General features: G+C 43.9%; 1 protein-coding gene across 2 annotated transcripts in view; it reads left to right on the top strand.

Moving 5' to 3' along the window:
* XRN2 (5'-3' exoribonuclease 2) overlaps positions 1-18,021 on the top strand; it is a 32,434-nt gene that overhangs the window by 4,435 nt on the left and 9,978 nt on the right. For both annotated transcript variants that reach the window (XM_053972510.1, XM_053972509.1), the window contains exons 4-27: positions 246-357; positions 1,098-1,156; positions 1,236-1,325; positions 2,338-2,410; positions 2,508-2,558; positions 2,719-2,876; positions 3,312-3,386; positions 3,483-3,616; positions 3,702-3,759; positions 3,847-3,954; positions 4,603-4,647; positions 4,946-5,077; positions 6,074-6,195; positions 8,343-8,478; positions 10,596-10,703; positions 10,790-10,879; positions 11,356-11,428; positions 12,193-12,276; positions 12,849-12,946; positions 13,022-13,101; positions 14,227-14,283; positions 14,859-14,927; positions 15,026-15,160; positions 16,016-16,143. In XM_053972510.1, the coding sequence (XP_053828485.1) occupies positions 246-357; positions 1,098-1,156; positions 1,236-1,325; positions 2,338-2,410; positions 2,508-2,558; positions 2,719-2,876; positions 3,312-3,386; positions 3,483-3,616; positions 3,702-3,759; positions 3,847-3,954; positions 4,603-4,647; positions 4,946-5,077; positions 6,074-6,195; positions 8,343-8,478; positions 10,596-10,703; positions 10,790-10,879; positions 11,356-11,428; positions 12,193-12,276; positions 12,849-12,946; positions 13,022-13,101; positions 14,227-14,283; positions 14,859-14,927; positions 15,026-15,160; positions 16,016-16,143 (2,275 nt within the window). The remainder of the gene's footprint in view (positions 1-245; positions 358-1,097; positions 1,157-1,235; positions 1,326-2,337; positions 2,411-2,507; positions 2,559-2,718; positions 2,877-3,311; positions 3,387-3,482; positions 3,617-3,701; positions 3,760-3,846; positions 3,955-4,602; positions 4,648-4,945; positions 5,078-6,073; positions 6,196-8,342; positions 8,479-10,595; positions 10,704-10,789; positions 10,880-11,355; positions 11,429-12,192; positions 12,277-12,848; positions 12,947-13,021; positions 13,102-14,226; positions 14,284-14,858; positions 14,928-15,025; positions 15,161-16,015; positions 16,144-18,021) is intronic.

Below are 18,021 nucleotides of genomic sequence, written 5' to 3'. Positions count from 1 at the left end.
CCTCATCTCCCCTTAGTGCACAGAATCATGAAATGGTTTGTGCTGGAAGGGGCCTTAAAGATTACCTACTTCCAAATGGGCAGGGACATCTTCCACTATTACAGGTTGCTCCATCTAACCTGGCCATCAGTAGGTCTGCTGAGAGGTCAACTCTTTGTAATAGCTTGTGACTCAAAGCAGCTCTCAGGACAGGAGAGATTGTCTAGATGCAAAAAGTGACCCAAGATCTCCTGTACTTTTTTTAGGCCCCACGTGCCAAAATGAATCAACAGCGGTCCAGGCGATTCAGAGCCTCAAAGGAGGGCATGGAAGCTGCTGAGGAGAAGCAAAAAATCCGACAAGAAATTCTGGCCAAAGGTAGAGCAGTGGCCTTATCAGAGGTTTTTCCTTGAGAATCACGTTGTTTGATCACCTCAGTAGGGTTTAAGAGAAGTGTGTGCATTGCTGGGAGAAGGGAAGAATAAGCCTGGGGAAGGTTGGATCTGTGTTTTCCAAAGTTAAGAACTAACACAAAACAAAATGTCATCTTTTCTTCTTCAGTCTCCTGCCTGAAATGAGTTTGTGTTGAGTGCTCTTAATTCCTTTTGAAAATAAATTGAACAGAAGAGCAGGGATAAATGCAGTGAAAAACAACCAAAAAACCCTTCTGTAAGGAAGTACACATTTGTAGGGCTTGATGAAAGGAGGATTGAGGTTTAAAAGCAGGGATCAGATGGAAACACTCCTCTACAGGGATAATAAGCTGCCAGCAAGGGGAGTTACTTGACAGTGGAAACTCTAAATTCAGTGAGGAAACAAAAATCAGAGCAACTTTGAGGGTGGTGGTGACACAGCTGGAATGAGAGGGGAGTGTGTTGCTGCTGGCTGGGCTTTGAAATCACCTTGCTGAAGTAAACCAGTGTTTGTAAATGTGGTAACACCTTGTAGAATGGAGATAATGCAATGGTAAAAGTTGGTTTGGTTTGGTTTTGTGGGAATTTTCTTAAACAAGCTGGTTTCAGCAAGTTAATTATTCGCAGGGGAGCTGTCTGAGTTTTGCTATGCAATAATGTTGGCAATGGTCCATCTGTATGTTACTCTGCTCTTTGTTGCTCCAGGTGGCTATCTGCCGCCAGAGGAGGTGAAGGAGAGGTTTGACAGCAACTGTATCACCCCGGTGAGTGGCCTGGCCCTGTACCCAGGAATTGCCAGGGGCTGAATGTTGGTTTAATTCCTTTCCTTCCAACTCTCTGTAGGGAACTGAGTTTATGGACAATCTTGCTAAATGTCTCCGCTATTACATCACTGACCGCTTGAACAGCGACCCAGGCTGGAAGAACCTGACAGTGAGTTTCCCACTTTCACACTTGAGGGAGATGAAGGAGATGTTGGGGCTGGACTGAGATCCAGTTGAAGAGTAGAAATTTAACAGATTTGGCATTTGGCCTGGCTGTGAGCTGTTATTAACAGCAGGCCAAGGCGCATGTCACTCTGAGGCTTCAGAGATCCATTCTGTTCTGATAACTCCATCTCCCAGCACCATTTGCTGTGATTCATTGAAGGGCAAGGAGCAGGTTTGCTGCTGAAAGCCACAATTTCTTATAATGGGAGAAAGGGCTTTAGGAATACTTTTTCTGCTTTTAGGAGAAGTGTCAAGATACATTGTAGTTTTATCTCTTGCACTGTTTCTTTTTTGTAATTGCGTTCTCAGCAGGCTTTATTTTCACTGTTGCTCTAATGGCAGGCAGTGAAATAAGAGGTGCCAGCTTTCTTGCCTTTCTGGGCTGGGAGGTTCTGCCCTCGTCTTGCCCAGGCACTCCACTCCCCCAGTTCTGTCTGTGACAGCCCTGTGTTTGCTGCACACAGGGAGCAGTGCAGGCAGCTAATGCAGCTGCCTGTGCTATGCGCCACAGCTGACTGTTCAAGTGCTCTAATTAGAGGGCAGTTGGCTCTGCTTGATTCCCCCCATCAGACGGGGGTTTTCTAAACACTAATTCTCGTCAGGGTGAGGAGGGGGTGATGAGATCATGTTTCAGTGCATCAATGAGCTGAATATGGGAGTTCTCTAGTGCCCATTTCATTGCCCTGATAATTTATTGGACGCATGAAACGTGATGTGATGGTTTCAGTGGAATTTGAATCAGTGTCAGCTTCAGCCTGGAACTGGTAGAGCAAAGTGAAAGTCTCTTCACTTGCTCCTTGCTTGTAAATATTTTCATCTTAAATCACAATATTTTAGCTCAAATGACAAATTAGAATTTCAAGTATTCATAAGTCAGATGCTGTGTTCAGTATATAAGTTACTGGGTTTTTTCCTGTGGCAGTATTAATTGTTGCCATGATTTGAATGCTTTTCAGGTTATTTTGTCAGATGCCAGTGCTCCTGGTGAAGGGGAGCATAAAATCATGGATTACATCAGGAGACAAAGAGGTAAAATTCCAATTAATGTGGACATTTTGTTTTAAGTTAAGCTCAGTAATAACTTACTTAGCATGACTTGGACAAAATGTAATTTTCTTTTGTGCAGCTCAACCCAACCACGACCCAAACACTCACCACTGTCTGTGTGGGGCTGATGGTGAGTTCTCTCTTGCTTGTGGTTCCTGGGTAATCACATCAGTATCTTGCTTGAAGCAGAATCCACTTTGCTTCTAAACATTAAAAAAAAAAAAAAAAACAACCAAAACTTGATTATGTTTATCCTTAATCACATTTTATTCTTCTCCCTTGCTTGGTAGCTGATCTGATCATGCTTGGCTTAGCTACACATGAACCAAACTTCACCATCATTAGGGAAGAGTTCAAACCAAACAAACCCAAGCCATGTGCTCTCTGTAACCAGATGGGGCATGAGGTTAAGGATTGCCAAGGTCTGCCCAGAGAGAAACAAGGAAAGGTAAGAATTTTGCTATTTCTAGGATTTTTTTTCTATTTCTAGGATTTTTCTAGGAAATAGCAAAAGAAATTTGCTATTTCTATCTGTAGAGTATAAGGAGATTCTCAAATCGTTGTTGCTGTTGGTTTTAGCTGAAGCATGGTGCAAATTGTTGCTGGCAATACGTAGCTTTCCCCTTGGAAGTAAAAATACAGAAGTGTCATACCAAACCTGATTTCCACACTTGTGGTGTTTTGTTTGGGGTTTTTCCCACTGAATGAGAACAAACAATCAGTAACTGAACACATGTGCTAAGCAGCAAAATACATGCTTGGCACAAGGGCTTGGGAGCCTGTTTTTGGATCTCTCTCAACTCCTCTTGAAGCAAGCCTTGAAGTAGGGCTGGAGAAGCTCTGGAATGCACTTGGATCTGATGTGAGTCCCCTCTGGTTTCAGCACGATCAGTTTGCCGACACCCTGCCGATCTCAGAGCAAGAGTTCATCTTCATCCGCCTATGTGTCCTGCGAGAGGTGAGGTGCAGCAGCTGCTGCAGCTGCTGGCTATAAATACCATCCAAACCCTGTGCAGTGTTCTCTGAGCTCCTTCTTCTTGTGTGTGTGTTGCAGTATTTGGAGAGAGAGCTCACCATGGCCAGCTTGCCTTTCACTTTTGATTTTGAAAGGAGTGTTGATGACTGGGTCTTCATGTGCTTCTTTGTGGGGAATGACTTCCTTCCTCATCTGCCTTCTCTGGAGATCAGGTAGATGAGAATCTTGTTCTTTTCCTGCAAGAACAGCTCCTGTGCTTTTCGCTACCAGGAGTCTCACTCTGTGGTTTGTGTTTAGGGAGGGAGCAATCGATCGCTTGGTTAACATCTATAAAAACGTGGTGCACAAAACCGGGGTGAGAGTTTTTCCTTTTCCTTTAAAAATATATGGGTCTTTGCCACAAAACGGGCTTGCTTTTCAACTGTTATTCTCTGACCTGCAGGGCTACCTGACTGAAAGTGGGTTTGTGAACCTGCAGCGGGTCCAGATGATCATGTTGGCTGTTGGGGAAGTTGAAGACAGTATTTTCAAAAAGAGGAAAGATGACGATGTAATTTTTTTGTTGTTATTCTGACATTCTTGGAGTTAGGTTTTAATTGCTTACTGTTAACTGGAGAGACTCCTTTAAGAGAATAAGAAAAAGAAAAGACTCCAAAATTTGTATTTTCATTGTTATAATCTCTGGTAAATTCTTCCAGACTCAAAAAAGAATCTTGTACATCCAGCTGAGTTTCTTTTCCTAGAAATGCCAGTTTGGTTTTCAAGTTTTAAGCTGGCCCAGGAATCACAGAATAAGAAATATCTTTCCTTGAGTCTCTTTTCTTATTTCTAAGACTGTAATGTCTCTCTGACATTTTTTTTTTGGTAGCTCTGCAGTACAGGTAAGGAGTCTGTGTGCTTTGACACTGCTGTCACCCCCAAGTAAGGCTGCAGTTAAATTTAGTAGATCATTTAAGTCCTTACCAAAGTTTTGGAGCTTTGAGTACCCAGTTGATTTTTTTTCCCCATAGATTTTCAGGGTAGGGTAGAAAATTCCATCCCATTTCTGTTGGATTTACAGACACTAGAATTGACCTATGTCTTATTTAGAACATTCCCTAAAAACCTTGTGGCTTGGTCAGTTGAGGATTATAATGAAATCGTTTGCCAAGGAGTCTGTGTCCTTGACTGACTTTATTTCTCTTTGTTCTTCATTTAGGATAACTTTAAAAGACGGCAAAAAGAAAAAAGGAAGAGATTGAAGGTAAGTGAATTCCATACCCAATGCAGAAACTAGCAAGAATTTAAATGTCTACTTTAGTTTTTGGATGTTGGAACTGCAGGTGTAATCATGGTGTTTGCTGGCTTGTGTGTAAACTATTTCAAAGTTTAAAAAAATCTAAATTAGGTTGGGTTTTTTTTTCCTATTCCATATTCAAAAAATGTGCCTTTGTACATTCATTTCCCCATAATGTTAATCTGAAAATTGTGAGAGAGCATCATCCCTGTGCTGGGGAGATCACACAGCCCTTTCAGCAGCCTTGTCTGTGTTTATCTTGCAGAGGGATCAGCCTTCCTTTATTCCTGGTGGTCAGTTTTCCCCTCAGGCCCTGGGAAATCGATCCAGCCCTCAAGCAATCTGTAACCCTCGACAAGCTGCCTTTGAGATGAGGATGCACGACAGGCAGAACTCAGTGAGTAGATGTTCAGAGGTGTTTGCACAGAGAAAGGAAAGAATCGTGTTACTCCAGGCACCTTTTTGTCTGCTCTGTCAAGATTTCTTGAAAGGCTGACACCTCAAACATTGGTCTTCAAGGAAGTGGCTTTTAATAAGTGATTTTTCTAAGCATGTTTGAATAAAATTGTCTTCTTTATTTCTGCTTGAAATTATGCTTTTCCCTGGGGAAGGGAGAAACTTGGAAGAAGTTTTGAGCAAGGTATTAGTGAGGGAAAACTGGAAAGAAGTGCTCTGTTAGAAGTCCTGTTAGCTTTAAACAACAATTATGATAAATATTTTCTTTCTTGGTATAAATCTTCATCCAGACAGCAAACAGATTAAAAGTTATTTTCATCACAAAGATGTGTTTTATCTCTGGAGTCTAAATACAATGTGGTTTTTCAAGGTATAATTTCTGCTGCTCTTCCCTTTTAATCTCAAAACTTTTTTGCACCTGAGTTACGCGAATTAGTTCCTTTATGGAATGGGAGACATTTCTTTTAGGCTCTAATATTAAAATAGATAAATTTGAGAGGAGTTTAAGAGACCAACTCTGAAGGAACTCAGTATGTCTGGCAGTTCTGAGTTGGAAGCACCTTTTTTCACTAGTGCCTCAAAAGGAAGTTGTAGCAGAAGCTGCAGTGGTGTTTCAAAATTGGACTATATCCAGAATGGTATTTATAAATCAATTCATACTGTGTTTATTGCACCCATTTCTTTCTCAAAGCCAGTGACATCTTCGCCTCTGTGCATCAATGCCTGCCTTTTAACAGGGATGTGGTTTTCCCTTTTGTCCCTTGACTATGATGGGTTAAGGGTTGTGTAGCCTTTGCCTGGAGGTTTTTGGGGCTGAAGAGAAGGCTTGTGATTATCACAGAGCTGTTAATTTTAACTTTATTTTTAAAAGCCTAATAAATCTTCCTCTTCCCCCCCACCACCTTCCCCTGTTTATCTGTAATAATTCTGACCCTAGACAACTTCAGCATCTCCAAACACTAGCCTGACTCCTGATGGCAGCCCATCCCTGGGAGGAGGAGGAGTTAAGCGGAAACCTGAGGACAGTGACAGTGAACCTGAGCCAGAGGATAATATCAGGTGAAGCCATTTTTTGTAGCAGTTTGTTAACAAATTGCTGAGATAGGTGCAGCCTAATTAATACCATTTAGCTCAGTGCAGCGATGCCTTCGGATGCTTTTGTGATCTTTTTATCCAGTGGTAATTAATGTGGAAGGTGAAGATATCCAGTAAATTCCAGTGAGATGAGTGAGCTCTGGCTGTTCAAGCTAAGTATCCAGATTAGTATGCATGCAGGTTTGCAGCCTCCAAGCCACTGCTCCCTCTGAGACCAAGCTTGGCGAGACATTCCCTGATTATGTGAGCGGAATGCCACTGTTCCTGGAATCTGGGAGCTGTGTGCACTTGGGCAGCAGTATCCATCCTTGCTTCCTGTGCTCTCCACCATCTTTGGTTTGCAGCAGGCCCTGGTTTGTCTCTGAGTTCTTGCATTGTCTCATGAGGGCTGAGTCTGGGATGGTTGAGACAGGAATTTTCTGGGAATTAACCACCAGTGAGTCTGCACTGATCAAGGGTTTTAATGAAACTCTTGCTGTTTGTGTCGAGGGTGAAGGCCGTTACAACTGTTCCTGAAAAGTGCAGCCACAGGGGTTTGTCTTCTGTGGAGTCAGGCCATGGGTGGATGTGGGAAAACACTCAGGGTTCTTTCCTTGTGGAGTTCTAGTCACAGTCATAACAATGTATTTGTGACATGTGGCCCATCAGCTCTAGCAATATCACATTCTTATTTTCTTTCCAGTGTGTCTATATCTGAAGGGACTGGATTTTTTTTTTTTTTAATCAATCAAGCAGTGTTTTTATATAAAATAATATGTTTTAAGGATAAATGATGCCATCTGATTTCCATCTGAGTGTTAGCAGAGCTGGTAAAAGAAGCTTGAACAGTATGAATGAACTGTGGTGATTCATGAGCAGCAGTGGTTCTGACAGGGTTGGTATTGCCAAGGAAAAGGATGTGCTACATTCAACAAGAGTTTTTTTAATCTTTTGTAGCTCAGAATATTTTTTCATGTCCTTTTCTGAGTGGAAATTAATTCTATGCTTGCCATTGTAAATAAAAAGAACTGCATCGATGTCCTAGATACAGCCACACTGTGAAAATAAATTCTGTATTTAGAATTACTTTGAAACCAGAACAAATTGTTGCAGTCGGCTACAGATGGGTTTCATCTCAGAGAAAGGTTATTTGAATTTATGCAAGTGTCTGTCTGCTAGGCAACTCAGAGCCTGCAGATGTTCTTGACTCCATCCCTCAAGCCTTCAGTGCCAGGAGCTCTGTTGTTGCATACCTGCTTTTCTGGAATTCTTGAAAGCATCTCTTGGCATCTCTGCCTGCTCATCAGTGTGAATTGTCTTGGAAGGATGGAAGGATTTATGAAGTGTCCTGAGCAACTGTCTCAAAACAGAAGCAAGGGAAGATCCTCTTTGCAGAGCCAAAGAGATGTGCATCCTGTAAGGAAGCTTAAATGGATCGTGGCTCTCTCCTAAAGCTCCATACACAGGAGTTAGGGCTCTGGGAGCATCTGACCAGTGTCAGCTTGAGGTGACCTCTTAGAGTGGTTTGGAATAAAATTCCATGTAAGAAAACAAATCATTATTAAGGAATTATGTGGTTTAACTAGTTTGGTTCTTTGATGACATGATACAGCAGAGCTGAAGGGTGCAGCTGCCCATGTGTGAAAGGGGAACCAGCATTTGCTTTCCCTACCCCATCTGTGGACAGACATGAGGGGGAGCTGTGTGAAGGAAGGATGAACTGTGGCCAAGGTGGCTCCTGTGATCCTAATGTCCACCTCTGGTGTGAGAGACTGAAAATCCTGTGTGAAAGGGAGCTCATCTGATGTGAGGCAGCAGGCACAGGGTGCTGAGCTGCAGAAGTGCCTCTGGTAATGACAGCTTGTCTGAACAGCAGCAGAACATATAAATTGTTACGCATTTGCTTGCCTTTATATTTGAGGTAGCAGGAAAACTCTATCAATTCTGCCAACAGTCACATTTTATTCTGTCGCTGCTGAGCATCACTTTTTCTGCTTTCATTTAAACTGTATATAAATGGCAACTGAAGTAGCAAGTGGCTTTGTTTTTCACTGTAATTCAGACCTGCAGATGTGCATCTGTTGAGGTGCCCATCCATCTTAACATGTTACCCATGCCTGGTTGTGTTGCAGGTTGTGGGAAAGCGGTTGGAAGCAGCGCTACTATAAAAACAAATTCGATGTGGACGCATCAGATGAGAAATTTCGTCGCAAGGTTGTGCAGTCCTACGTGGAAGGGCTTTGCTGGGTTCTCAGATATTATTATCAGGTACCCCAGATTTTCTTGTCTGAATTTGTTTAAGTCTGTCGCTCATTTTGGAAAAGCTGTGGGTTTTTTTTGAAGGTGTAAAACAAACGTGTGCCCATTCTGTTTAACACTGGGGGTTCAAGTGCAGTTTCACTTTCCCTAGAGCTGCTGAAGGAACAACTGGATGTGGCACTCAATGCTCTGATCTGGTTGACAAGTTGGTGATTGGTCACAGGTTGGACTCTCATCTCAGAGGTCTTTTCCAGCCTCAGTGATTCTGGGATTCTGGTTCTCACATCTGGTAGCAGCACTTTGTGCAGCAAGAACCGCTGCTATTTTCCCTTTCCCACAAATAATGACACTGCAGGTCACTAAATGAGAGAACAAAGAACAAAGCCCCTGAAATGCCAGTAAGAATTTGCAAGGGACAGAGTTGTCAGTCTCCTCCCTAGATTGTAATGCTGCTCCATGAAGTGTGTTGTGATTGAAGTAATCTGTATCAGATTTAAATCTTCTGATAACTGAGATGTCAGATCGGCAAGAGATTAGTGGGCTGTGGTGGGGTTTGTTGCACCGATGGTTAATAAGGAGCTCCATGACCTGAAGGCAAAGTCAGTTAGACTGGCTGTGTGACCTGGGAGCACAGTGTGCTCCAGCCCATGGAGTTTGTACTGTCTCACCAGGAATTTAGAGCTTCCACATGGGGCTGTGTTCTTAAAACTTCATATTTTTCCTCAGTGGCTGCCACCTGTTCAGGTGGGAGCACAGGTAGGGCAGATACCTCAGGTGCCTACAAAATGCAGTTTCCAATAGGTTTTTTCACTTCCCCCCTTGGAACAAAATGGGACTGTATCCCCTTCCCTCCTGATCTAACCATTCCTTGAATTTGAGCTCTGGCTCATCTGTTATGGGGGATGAAAAACATCGAGTTTAAGGTTTGAAAGTTCTGGTGCAGCTCGTCTGCAGGGAAGCTGAGTTCCCTACATCCTTGTGTGCATGACCTCCTTTTACGAAGGACAGATGTCACCTGAATGCCTTTATAGGTGGGAATTATCAGGATCCTGGGCACAAGGAAACTGTCATAACTCTCTATGTGCCCATCTGCCTCCAGGGGTGGAAATGAACCTTCAGGTGAGCTGTAGGTAAAAGTGTCCCCTTCAGTGGTACAAGAGCACAAGACCATTCCAGTATGTTGTATGGGCATGGAGTAGCTAGAAAATCAGTCCCTGCTGATATGGAAATGAGGTTAGGAAGTGTTGGGCTGGGGGAACTTCAAAATATGTTTGCTTGAGGATCTTTCTTTGGCTTTTTTTCTTCTCACCATAATAAAAATTGACTCCAATAACTACTGCTGGCTGTCCATAAAACTTGTGCTAGAATATATTACATGCATTTCTATTCCTACAGAAAGCTAATAATGCAGGGTATGTCCCACTAGAGAGAACATTTGTTTGGGGACGGGGTGGGGGGAAGGGAAAAAAAAGAAAGAAGAATGAAAGCAATCCACCTGGCTTTTGAAACATTCCAAATCTGTTTGAAGGACTGATTAATTAGAGAGAATAATTATAGGTGCTGTACTATTATACGAAAAATATCACTGGAGGAGCCTTGTTGACATTTAATCATTCAGATCTGGAAGTCAAAATAGTAGTGAGCTTTTGTTTCAAGTAGTACTGCTAAGAAAAATAGCTGAGGAGGTGAATGCTTGACTTAGACCCTCTGGAGCCACATTTCCTTTACGAAGTGCACAGTGTTCTGGTGTGTTTTGAGTTTGCCTGATTCTCTCTTTTCTGAGGACACACTTTGTATTCCCCACTGCTCAAGGCAGGAGAACAAGACGTGAAGAGCAAAGTGCTACTCCAAGTGTGCAGTAGTGCTGGTACTGGAGAGAGGAGCACCAGTGAAAACCAGAATGCTTCTCAGCATGTCTGCAGCAAATACTGTTCACATTTGCACACCCAGTAGGGCGTGCTGGGGGTCTCTGCTCCCACACTTTCTGAAGTTAGTATTGGGATTTTGCTGTGGAAAACGGGAGTGTAAGCTGCTCTCTGCCATGTTGTCATGTTTGGTGACTGGGCTGCCTGATTTTCATTTGCTGATATGTCTGATTTTTTGTGTCTCCCACCTTCTTGCCACAGGGCTGTGCATCCTGGAACTGGTATTACCCTTTTCACTACGCTCCCTTTGCCTCAGACTTTGAAGGCATCGCAGACATGCCTTCAGACTTTGAGAAGGGCTCCAAACCGGTAGGGTTCCTGATTTATCGCTTCATTCACTGCTGATTTGGCCTCTCATTCCAAGTGTCCCACACCTGCTTGTCTGTTCTCAACAGTTCAAGCCTCTTGAACAGCTGATGGGGGTGTTCCCAGCCGCCAGTGGAAACTTCCTGCCGCCAACTTGGAGGAAACTCATGACAGACCCAGTGAGAATCCCTCTTGTATTCCTGTCTGGAAGCTCAGGTCATCTTGCACTGGTGTAAAGGGGACCTGCTGCTTCTCACTTCAGGCAGAGAAATGCTGCAGACCAGGAGGGAAAGGTTTTGGTAGATTGCAGTGGTTCTTCAAATTCCTTGAAAGTGATTTCTTGGAACTCAGATGTCATTTCCCAGTTCTCTTACACGTCAGATGGTTTCGTTTCTTCTAGAAATCTTCCAAAACTTAGCTGGGGAGCAGACAACTTACCCTAATTATCTCTCTTCTTTATCCTAATTTTTCTCTCCTCCTTAATTTCTTATTTTAAATCTCTGAGTAATGCAAGTGCCCATCCTCACTTTGGTTTTAAATGGCTTTTAATGAAAGCTGTTTCTGTTACCAAAGACCTTTCTGTTTGGTATCATGTGACATTTTGAACCCATGTCAAAGTTGACTTTAGGGGTGATTTTTGTTTTTTCAATTCTAGGAATCAAGCATCATTGACTTCTACCCTGAAGATTTTGCTATTGATCTGAATGGGAAGAAGTATGCTTGGCAAGGTAAAACTTCAACTTTCCTTTTTTTAATTTTTAGACATTAGTCTTAAAAACCTGTAAAAATAGAAAGAAATTGGAAAATTATCTTAGTGAGAAAACGCTGCACTGAGTCGCAAAGGTAACTTGTGTTACTTGTTGTGGGGACAAGTATTTTGCAGCAGGTCTATTTTTGTAAAGAAATTAGTACGAAGAGCAAATTATGATTCAGTAACTGGTTTTGGATTGGCAATGATTATTGGTAATTTCAGCAGTCATTCTAGATTTGTTCATTTGTCCTGAACTAGAGTAATCATTCTTGTGTTTTTATGAGACTTGGTGTGTAATTGTCTTTTGTCTCCTTTGCATTTAATTAATGGATCTTGTTCTGCACAATCAGTGGCTCGTTAATACTGTGCCAAAAATACTTTGGGGAATATAGAAATATTTTGGAGCACACATAGAATGGAAAAAGAGCTACAGCATTTATGCAGCTTTTCCTTTCTTTAGAAAATGTTAATTTCCAAGGTCTGCCAGATTCTGTGGCTGGGTGTACTTTACACTGCAGGTAAAGTTTTAGGTTTTCAGTTTGAGTGCAACAGGTTTTGTTTGAATAAAGCCACAGAAAGATCTGACTTCTGAAGCAAAAGTGTGATTCCTTCAGATTCACACTGTTCTAGCTGTTTCTTGGCTAAGGAATCTTATCAGAGCTTGCCACGCTGGTGTCTGGTTTTGGGGATGTTCTAGGTTTTTTCAACAAGTGGGAGGAAACACTGTTTTGGTTTTGCCAGGTGTGGCATTGTTGCCCTTTGTGGATGAGCGACGCCTAAGAGCTGCCCTGGAGGAAGTGTACCCTGACCTCACTCCTGACGAGAGTAAGAATCGGGGTATTGAGCTAAAGAATTTGGGTATTTCATTGCTACCTATGAATTTCACCAGAAATGAATGAACAAGGTGTCCTTGATGTTTGGTTGGGTTGAGTTTATGACGGACTCTTCCTCAGGGGTGCTGCTGGTGATCAGAGTGATCCTCAGTGGATTTGTTTTGTAACACTTGTTCAGCTTATAAAGACTAATGTTTGTTTCTTTGTTCTACAGAAATAACATCTGGTTCTTGTGGGTAAACTGTGGAGGTGTGTGGGGTTTAGGGTTGGTTTTTATCAATTCTGTATGTATCTGCAGTGTTACTCTATTCTAAATTCAGCATTCCTCCACTGAACACAAGATTTCCATTATTTTACTGCCTGCCATCTGTCCTTGGGACCAGACACATCCTGCTCTTAGAAGACGTCTTTCCTATGTTCTCAGGAAACGTTCAGAGCTTTCTCCTAAATCACAGTGAAACTTGGCTTTTGTGGAGGTGTCACCAGGACAGCATTGCTGGTTTGCTGCATTGCTTCCTTCCCTCTTTCCTCTGAACTCTTGCCCTATTCCCATCATTTCTCCAGGCAGGAGGAACAGCCTTGGCGGTGATGTTCTCTTTGTCGGGAAGCACCATCCACTCTGTGACTTCATTGTGGAGCAGTACAAGACCAAGAACACAGAGGTAGGTTGCACTTGTTGTTCAGTGGAAATGGTGAGACGGGAGGTCTGAAGTGCTGCAGCTGAACTTCCTCCATAGGCAGTGGACATCCCACCGGAGCTGTGCCACGGCATCCAGGGAAAGCTCACCCTGAACGACAACGCCGTCCTTCCGGATCAGTGAGTGTGGCCTTTGGGGTGGGTTCTTGCTGCTAGAGGATCCCTCCTGCTCTTATGGCAGCAGAAATGTTTTTGTGCCCACAAGGAGTAAATTAAAGCTCCAGACAAAGCCACATGTGTAGGTCTGAGAATTCAGAGCAGGCCTGCGTTACCTCCAGCATGGAGGAAACCCCCAGCAAGTGAAATTTACATTCTATGGTCCCATTTTTTAACCTCTCAACTTGGCTTTTAAAGCAGCCTCAGATATCTTTAAAACTCTAATGCATTTGTTTATTTGCTGAGGAGCCTTTGTTTGTTTGTAATTTTGCCTGTGGAAGGCTGATTTTTGTGTTGAGTTATTGTTTTATGAGGTAAACAAGGCCTGGGTAATAAAAGTGCTCAGTGGTCTGGTTTAGTACGGTCATGTTTTGGCTTCTCTGCTTTTGTGTGGATGTTAATGTGGGCTGATGTGACTTCCCATTAGTGCACATTGCCTAAAAACCCCAAAACTCTGCTTTTTATATGCAAATCTGCATTACATCAGAGAAAAATCCAGGTAATGATAGCTCAGATATATTTTGGCTTTGTCCATTTAGTCTGCAGCACTAAAATCAGGGCTGTTCCCAGCTACACATACAAAGAATACTCATACTTTTAGTTTTTTAGAGAGTGCTTCCAGTTTGAGGAATGATCAGTGTAATCTTCACCTTGGCAGACGCACACTCATTTCTCTGACTGTGCTCAGAGATACAAGCAGGTGTTCAGTGCCTCGTTTGCATTAAGTGCACAAACACTGGCTTGGTTGGACAGAAAATGTACCTCAGATCACTCTAATAAACATTTCTCCATTTTTGTAATGATTGAGAAGAGTATCACCAAGTCAGAGTTGTTCTTGGAGGGAACAGGAACAAGAAACTTCTTCCAGCCTTGGCTTCCCTAGACAGACCCTAGAGAGTCCCCACACATCAGCTGCAAAAGAGGTGACATTAAGAAATAAGGATTCAGTCACTCCAGTGCTTTTAGAAGTACTTGGTTTAGGGGGAAAGGCAAGTTAACTTTGAAATAAATGTTTGCAGGCTTAGTTGACAGAGCAGCAGATGGTGAGATGTTTGGTGGTGTTTTGACACAGGTTTTTCTCTTCACCAGGGTGGTGCAGTCTCCTGTTCCCATGCTGCGGGATCTGACACAGAACTCTGCAGTCAGGTCAGTAAACTGTGGGCTTTCATGCAAGGGTGTGCAAAGCACAGCACTCAAAACACTGAAAATCACTTGTCATCTGCGTAATTTTTTTCTCCAGAGAAACACAGCTTGGTTCAACCAGAGCAACAACTAGGCAGAGAAGTAATAAATGCTGAGTTACGCTTTATCAGGACACTGTAGGAAAGATGTCCTAAATGGCAATGTAGTTCCTGTGAGTGATGAGTTAAAGGAAGGGTTTGGCTTTTCCATCTGCCACTGTCAAGAGATCAGAATTGTTCTGTGGTGCTCCCCATTTCTCTGTCACAAGGATTTTTTGTCCGGTCTTTGGAGATCATATATGCAGTCAGGGCATTGCTCTTCAGGCTGTGTCACTCTGGCTGAATTTTCCAGGAAACCATTATTCTCTTTCCTTGTAGCCTCATTCTTTCTTGGTCCTGGAAAACATGAATTCCAGCTGGAAGAGTGAGATTATTCTTCTCATCTGTTTACTTGTAGCTTTCTTGGATATAAAGCAGTGACTACTATTTCATTTTGTCTCCATTATGCAATGAATCTAATCCTCAAATACTTTCTTCTAGCATCTCATTCAAAGATCCACAATTTGCTGAAGACTTCGTTTTCAAGGCTACAGTGTTACCTGGAGCAAAGTAAGTGTCAGCTGCTAGCTTTCAAATCATTCCATTCTGATTTATCCATCTGAGTATTTGCTCTGGTAAGTACTTATGGAACTATTCTTATTGTTCAGGAAACCTGCTCCAGTTCTGAAGCCAGGTGACTGGGAAAAAACCAGCAGTGATGGCAGGCCTTGGAGACCACAGCTTGGCTTTAACAGGGACAGGAAACCAGTGCATTTGGACCAGTCAGCGTTCAGAACCTTGGGGTAAGGCTGTGGGGTTACTGCTGCCTTCCTGGGGTGACTGCCCTCCTTTTTTCTTTTTAAATTAAAAACAAGAAAGAGATGGGCATGGAGTGTCCAAGCTTAGGTGCTGGTTTTCCATGTTGGACACCTCAGTGTGTGATACTTAAATTCAATATTGCTGAAAACTGAACATTACAGTGATTTTGCAGTAATGCCGTGTTTGCTTTTTGGCTTTTTCCCCCTCCTAGAAAATTCTAAGTTTCTTTCCTGTTGTTTGGGGTTTTTTAAAACTTGTTTGGTGGATGCTTGTTTGTAGGTACAATGAGAATATTATTCACAAGTGATAATTAAGACTGCTAATGAAGACAGGAATGTCTTTTAAGCTTTTATAAACAAAGAAGCTTTAAAAATTAAATGGATTTCCATATTGGGGAGTGCAAGGAGCCATGCATTTATCAGAGCCAGAGAAGAGAATGTTTTAAAGGAGACTGGCAAATAAAGTTGGACTCTGGAGTGTCTCCTTAGGAAAAGAAAATACCTTCTTCATCTTACGGCTCTGGGGGAGGTGCAAGAAGGAAAAGCACCCCCTTTTAGGAAGGAAAAGCAGAGCTGTCCTGGGGCTGCACTTGAGAACCCTCGTGCATGTCACAGTCACAATAAAAAGCACAGCTGTGCCATTGGAAACATGAGCATTTCCCTGGGAGCAGCTCCCCAGGCCCCTGTGTGTCAGGATGTGCTTGGGCCCTGATCCACCAGTGCATCCCTGGCTCAGCAGAAAGAGAGGGGGCATGGGATAGGCTGGGAGGCAGCTGTGCTGGGAGATGGAGCTCACCACAGCATCCTGACCTGCTGCCTTGCCATTTCGTCCTGTAACAGGCACACGATGCCGAGGGACAGGGGCATGCCAGGGATGTACTCCAACGCGGTGCCACTCGGAGCCTACGGCAGCCCCTATGCCAGGCCCCTCATGGGCAGCCAGCAGCAGATCCCCAAACTGCTGTCAAGTAAGTGCCCTCTGCTTCCTGCTTCTCGCAGCTGGGTTGGTCTAAACATCATCTCTCTTTATCTATTTCATTTATTTATCTGTGCTTAAATATGATCTGGAAAGAAGAATGTGGGGAATGGGAAGGCAGGAACTACCAGACAGGCATTGCAAATTCATCTCCAAAAAGAGAATATTTATGTGGTTTTGGGGAGGTTTTTGGGAGCTGTGCTGCTGTTCCTGCTAAGTCCTGATGTGTTGTGGGAAACTCTCCAATGTGCTCTCTCTGTCCCATGTCCCTGGACCTGATCCTGTCAATGAGGCACTCCCAAGTTCTTGTCTTCATGGCACCCGAGTCCCTTGTGCTGAACAGGCATCACTCTGCAGGCAAATACCCCCCCCCAGTGCCATAGACTGGTTCAAACTGAGGAGGCTTGGAGCCGCTGCTACAGGAGAAATCCCAGTTCATCTGTTGGCCTTGGAAAACTGTCTAGTGGCTTTCTTTGATGCAGGCTTCCCTCCCCCTGGGGAGTGCCACAGCCATCCCCAGTTGCTGTTCTGCAGATGTGCCTGGCAAACCTCAGAGCAATTGGTTGGGCTTTTCTTCCCTCCTCCCTGTGCTGCTTTTTCCATGAGGCAGAGGTTGCTGTGCTGCTGTTGTGTGGAGCAGCAGGGAGAGGAGCCAGGTGGAGCTGCCTTGTGGAGGCTCCTTCACCACGCAGGGTCGTGCGCCAGCCACGCTTTCCAGAGCCACTTCCTGGCACTCTGTTTTCATGGGACACCACAGTGCTGCACGCTGCAAACGTGTCCTCTGGCATTTCACCGGGTGGTGTTGTTCCTCCTCTTCTGCTAGGACTGTCCTAGGAGATTAGACTTAAATTCTAATTAACTTCTCATTTGCACTGATTGCAGTGTCAAGTCTTTGCAACTGATTACAGCAGTGCTTGACTTAGAGTTTGGAGATTGTTTCTTTCAGTGCCTCATTATTTGGGGCCTGAGGACAGCGCATGTCCATCGGGAGGATGAATCAAACAGCCTGAGGGCTGTGTTGCTCCCTAGAACCGTTCCCAAAACCCATCCTGCTGCCTGGCTGCAGGGTCAGGCCCCAGCCTGGCCCACCTGGGACTGTCAATGCCAAGTGAACCATGTGTGCCTCAGCTCTTCTTCTACCAGGTAGAGTCAGACTTGCTTAAACCCTTGTTAGAACACTTCCAGGTGGCATAGCCCTGGATTTCTGCTGGGATCGGCCTTTTGGATGTTCACCTGCCCAAAGATCATAACGCATCCTGGATTACGGATTGTGTGCGTCTGGTGCCAAGCAGACCTGTGAAGATGAGGAGTGTCAGCAGCTCCCCAAACCCCACTGTAGTGAGGCTCTTGCTGAGTGGGAGCAGTCTACCTGCACAGTGTAGTTGGGAATTCACAAGCACTTGGGCCAATTTCCCCCAATAATGTTCTGCCTGGAGTCCCCAGAGGTGTTCCTAGATCTGGCAGCACCTCTTCAGATGCACCTAAGCATCTTCTTCCCTTTTGCAGTCGCCTCTTCAGTCCCCAAGTGTCTTCATCAAAGCACCAGTACCTTCAGCTGGAAAATCAAATCAGGAGAAATGGGAAGGCCTCTTGGATGACACAAGGTTCTCTCCAGAGTCCAAGTTGTGTTCATCAGCTGTACTGTTGTGAGAAAACTGCAGTTGTGGTGTGGCCAGGCTGGGAAGCACCTGGAGCCCACACATTCCTGAAAAACCACAGCTGATGCGGTCATACTCCCCACATTCAGTGGGACTGATACAGAGCAACTTGGTGTGTGGTGTTTTCATACACGTGCTGTGGTAAAATTAGCCTCCAGAAGGGCGATGCGGTCAAGCCAGGAGCCAGCTCCTCCTCAAGCGCCTCAGGGCTG

This window comes from Vidua macroura, chromosome 3, assembly GCF_024509145.1.
Source record: "Vidua macroura isolate BioBank_ID:100142 chromosome 3, ASM2450914v1, whole genome shotgun sequence".
Classification (NCBI taxonomy): Eukaryota; Metazoa; Chordata; class Aves; order Passeriformes; family Viduidae; genus Vidua; species Vidua macroura.
The sequence above is the reverse complement of the archived record's forward strand: the minus strand, read 5'-3'. Positions and strand labels throughout refer to the sequence as shown.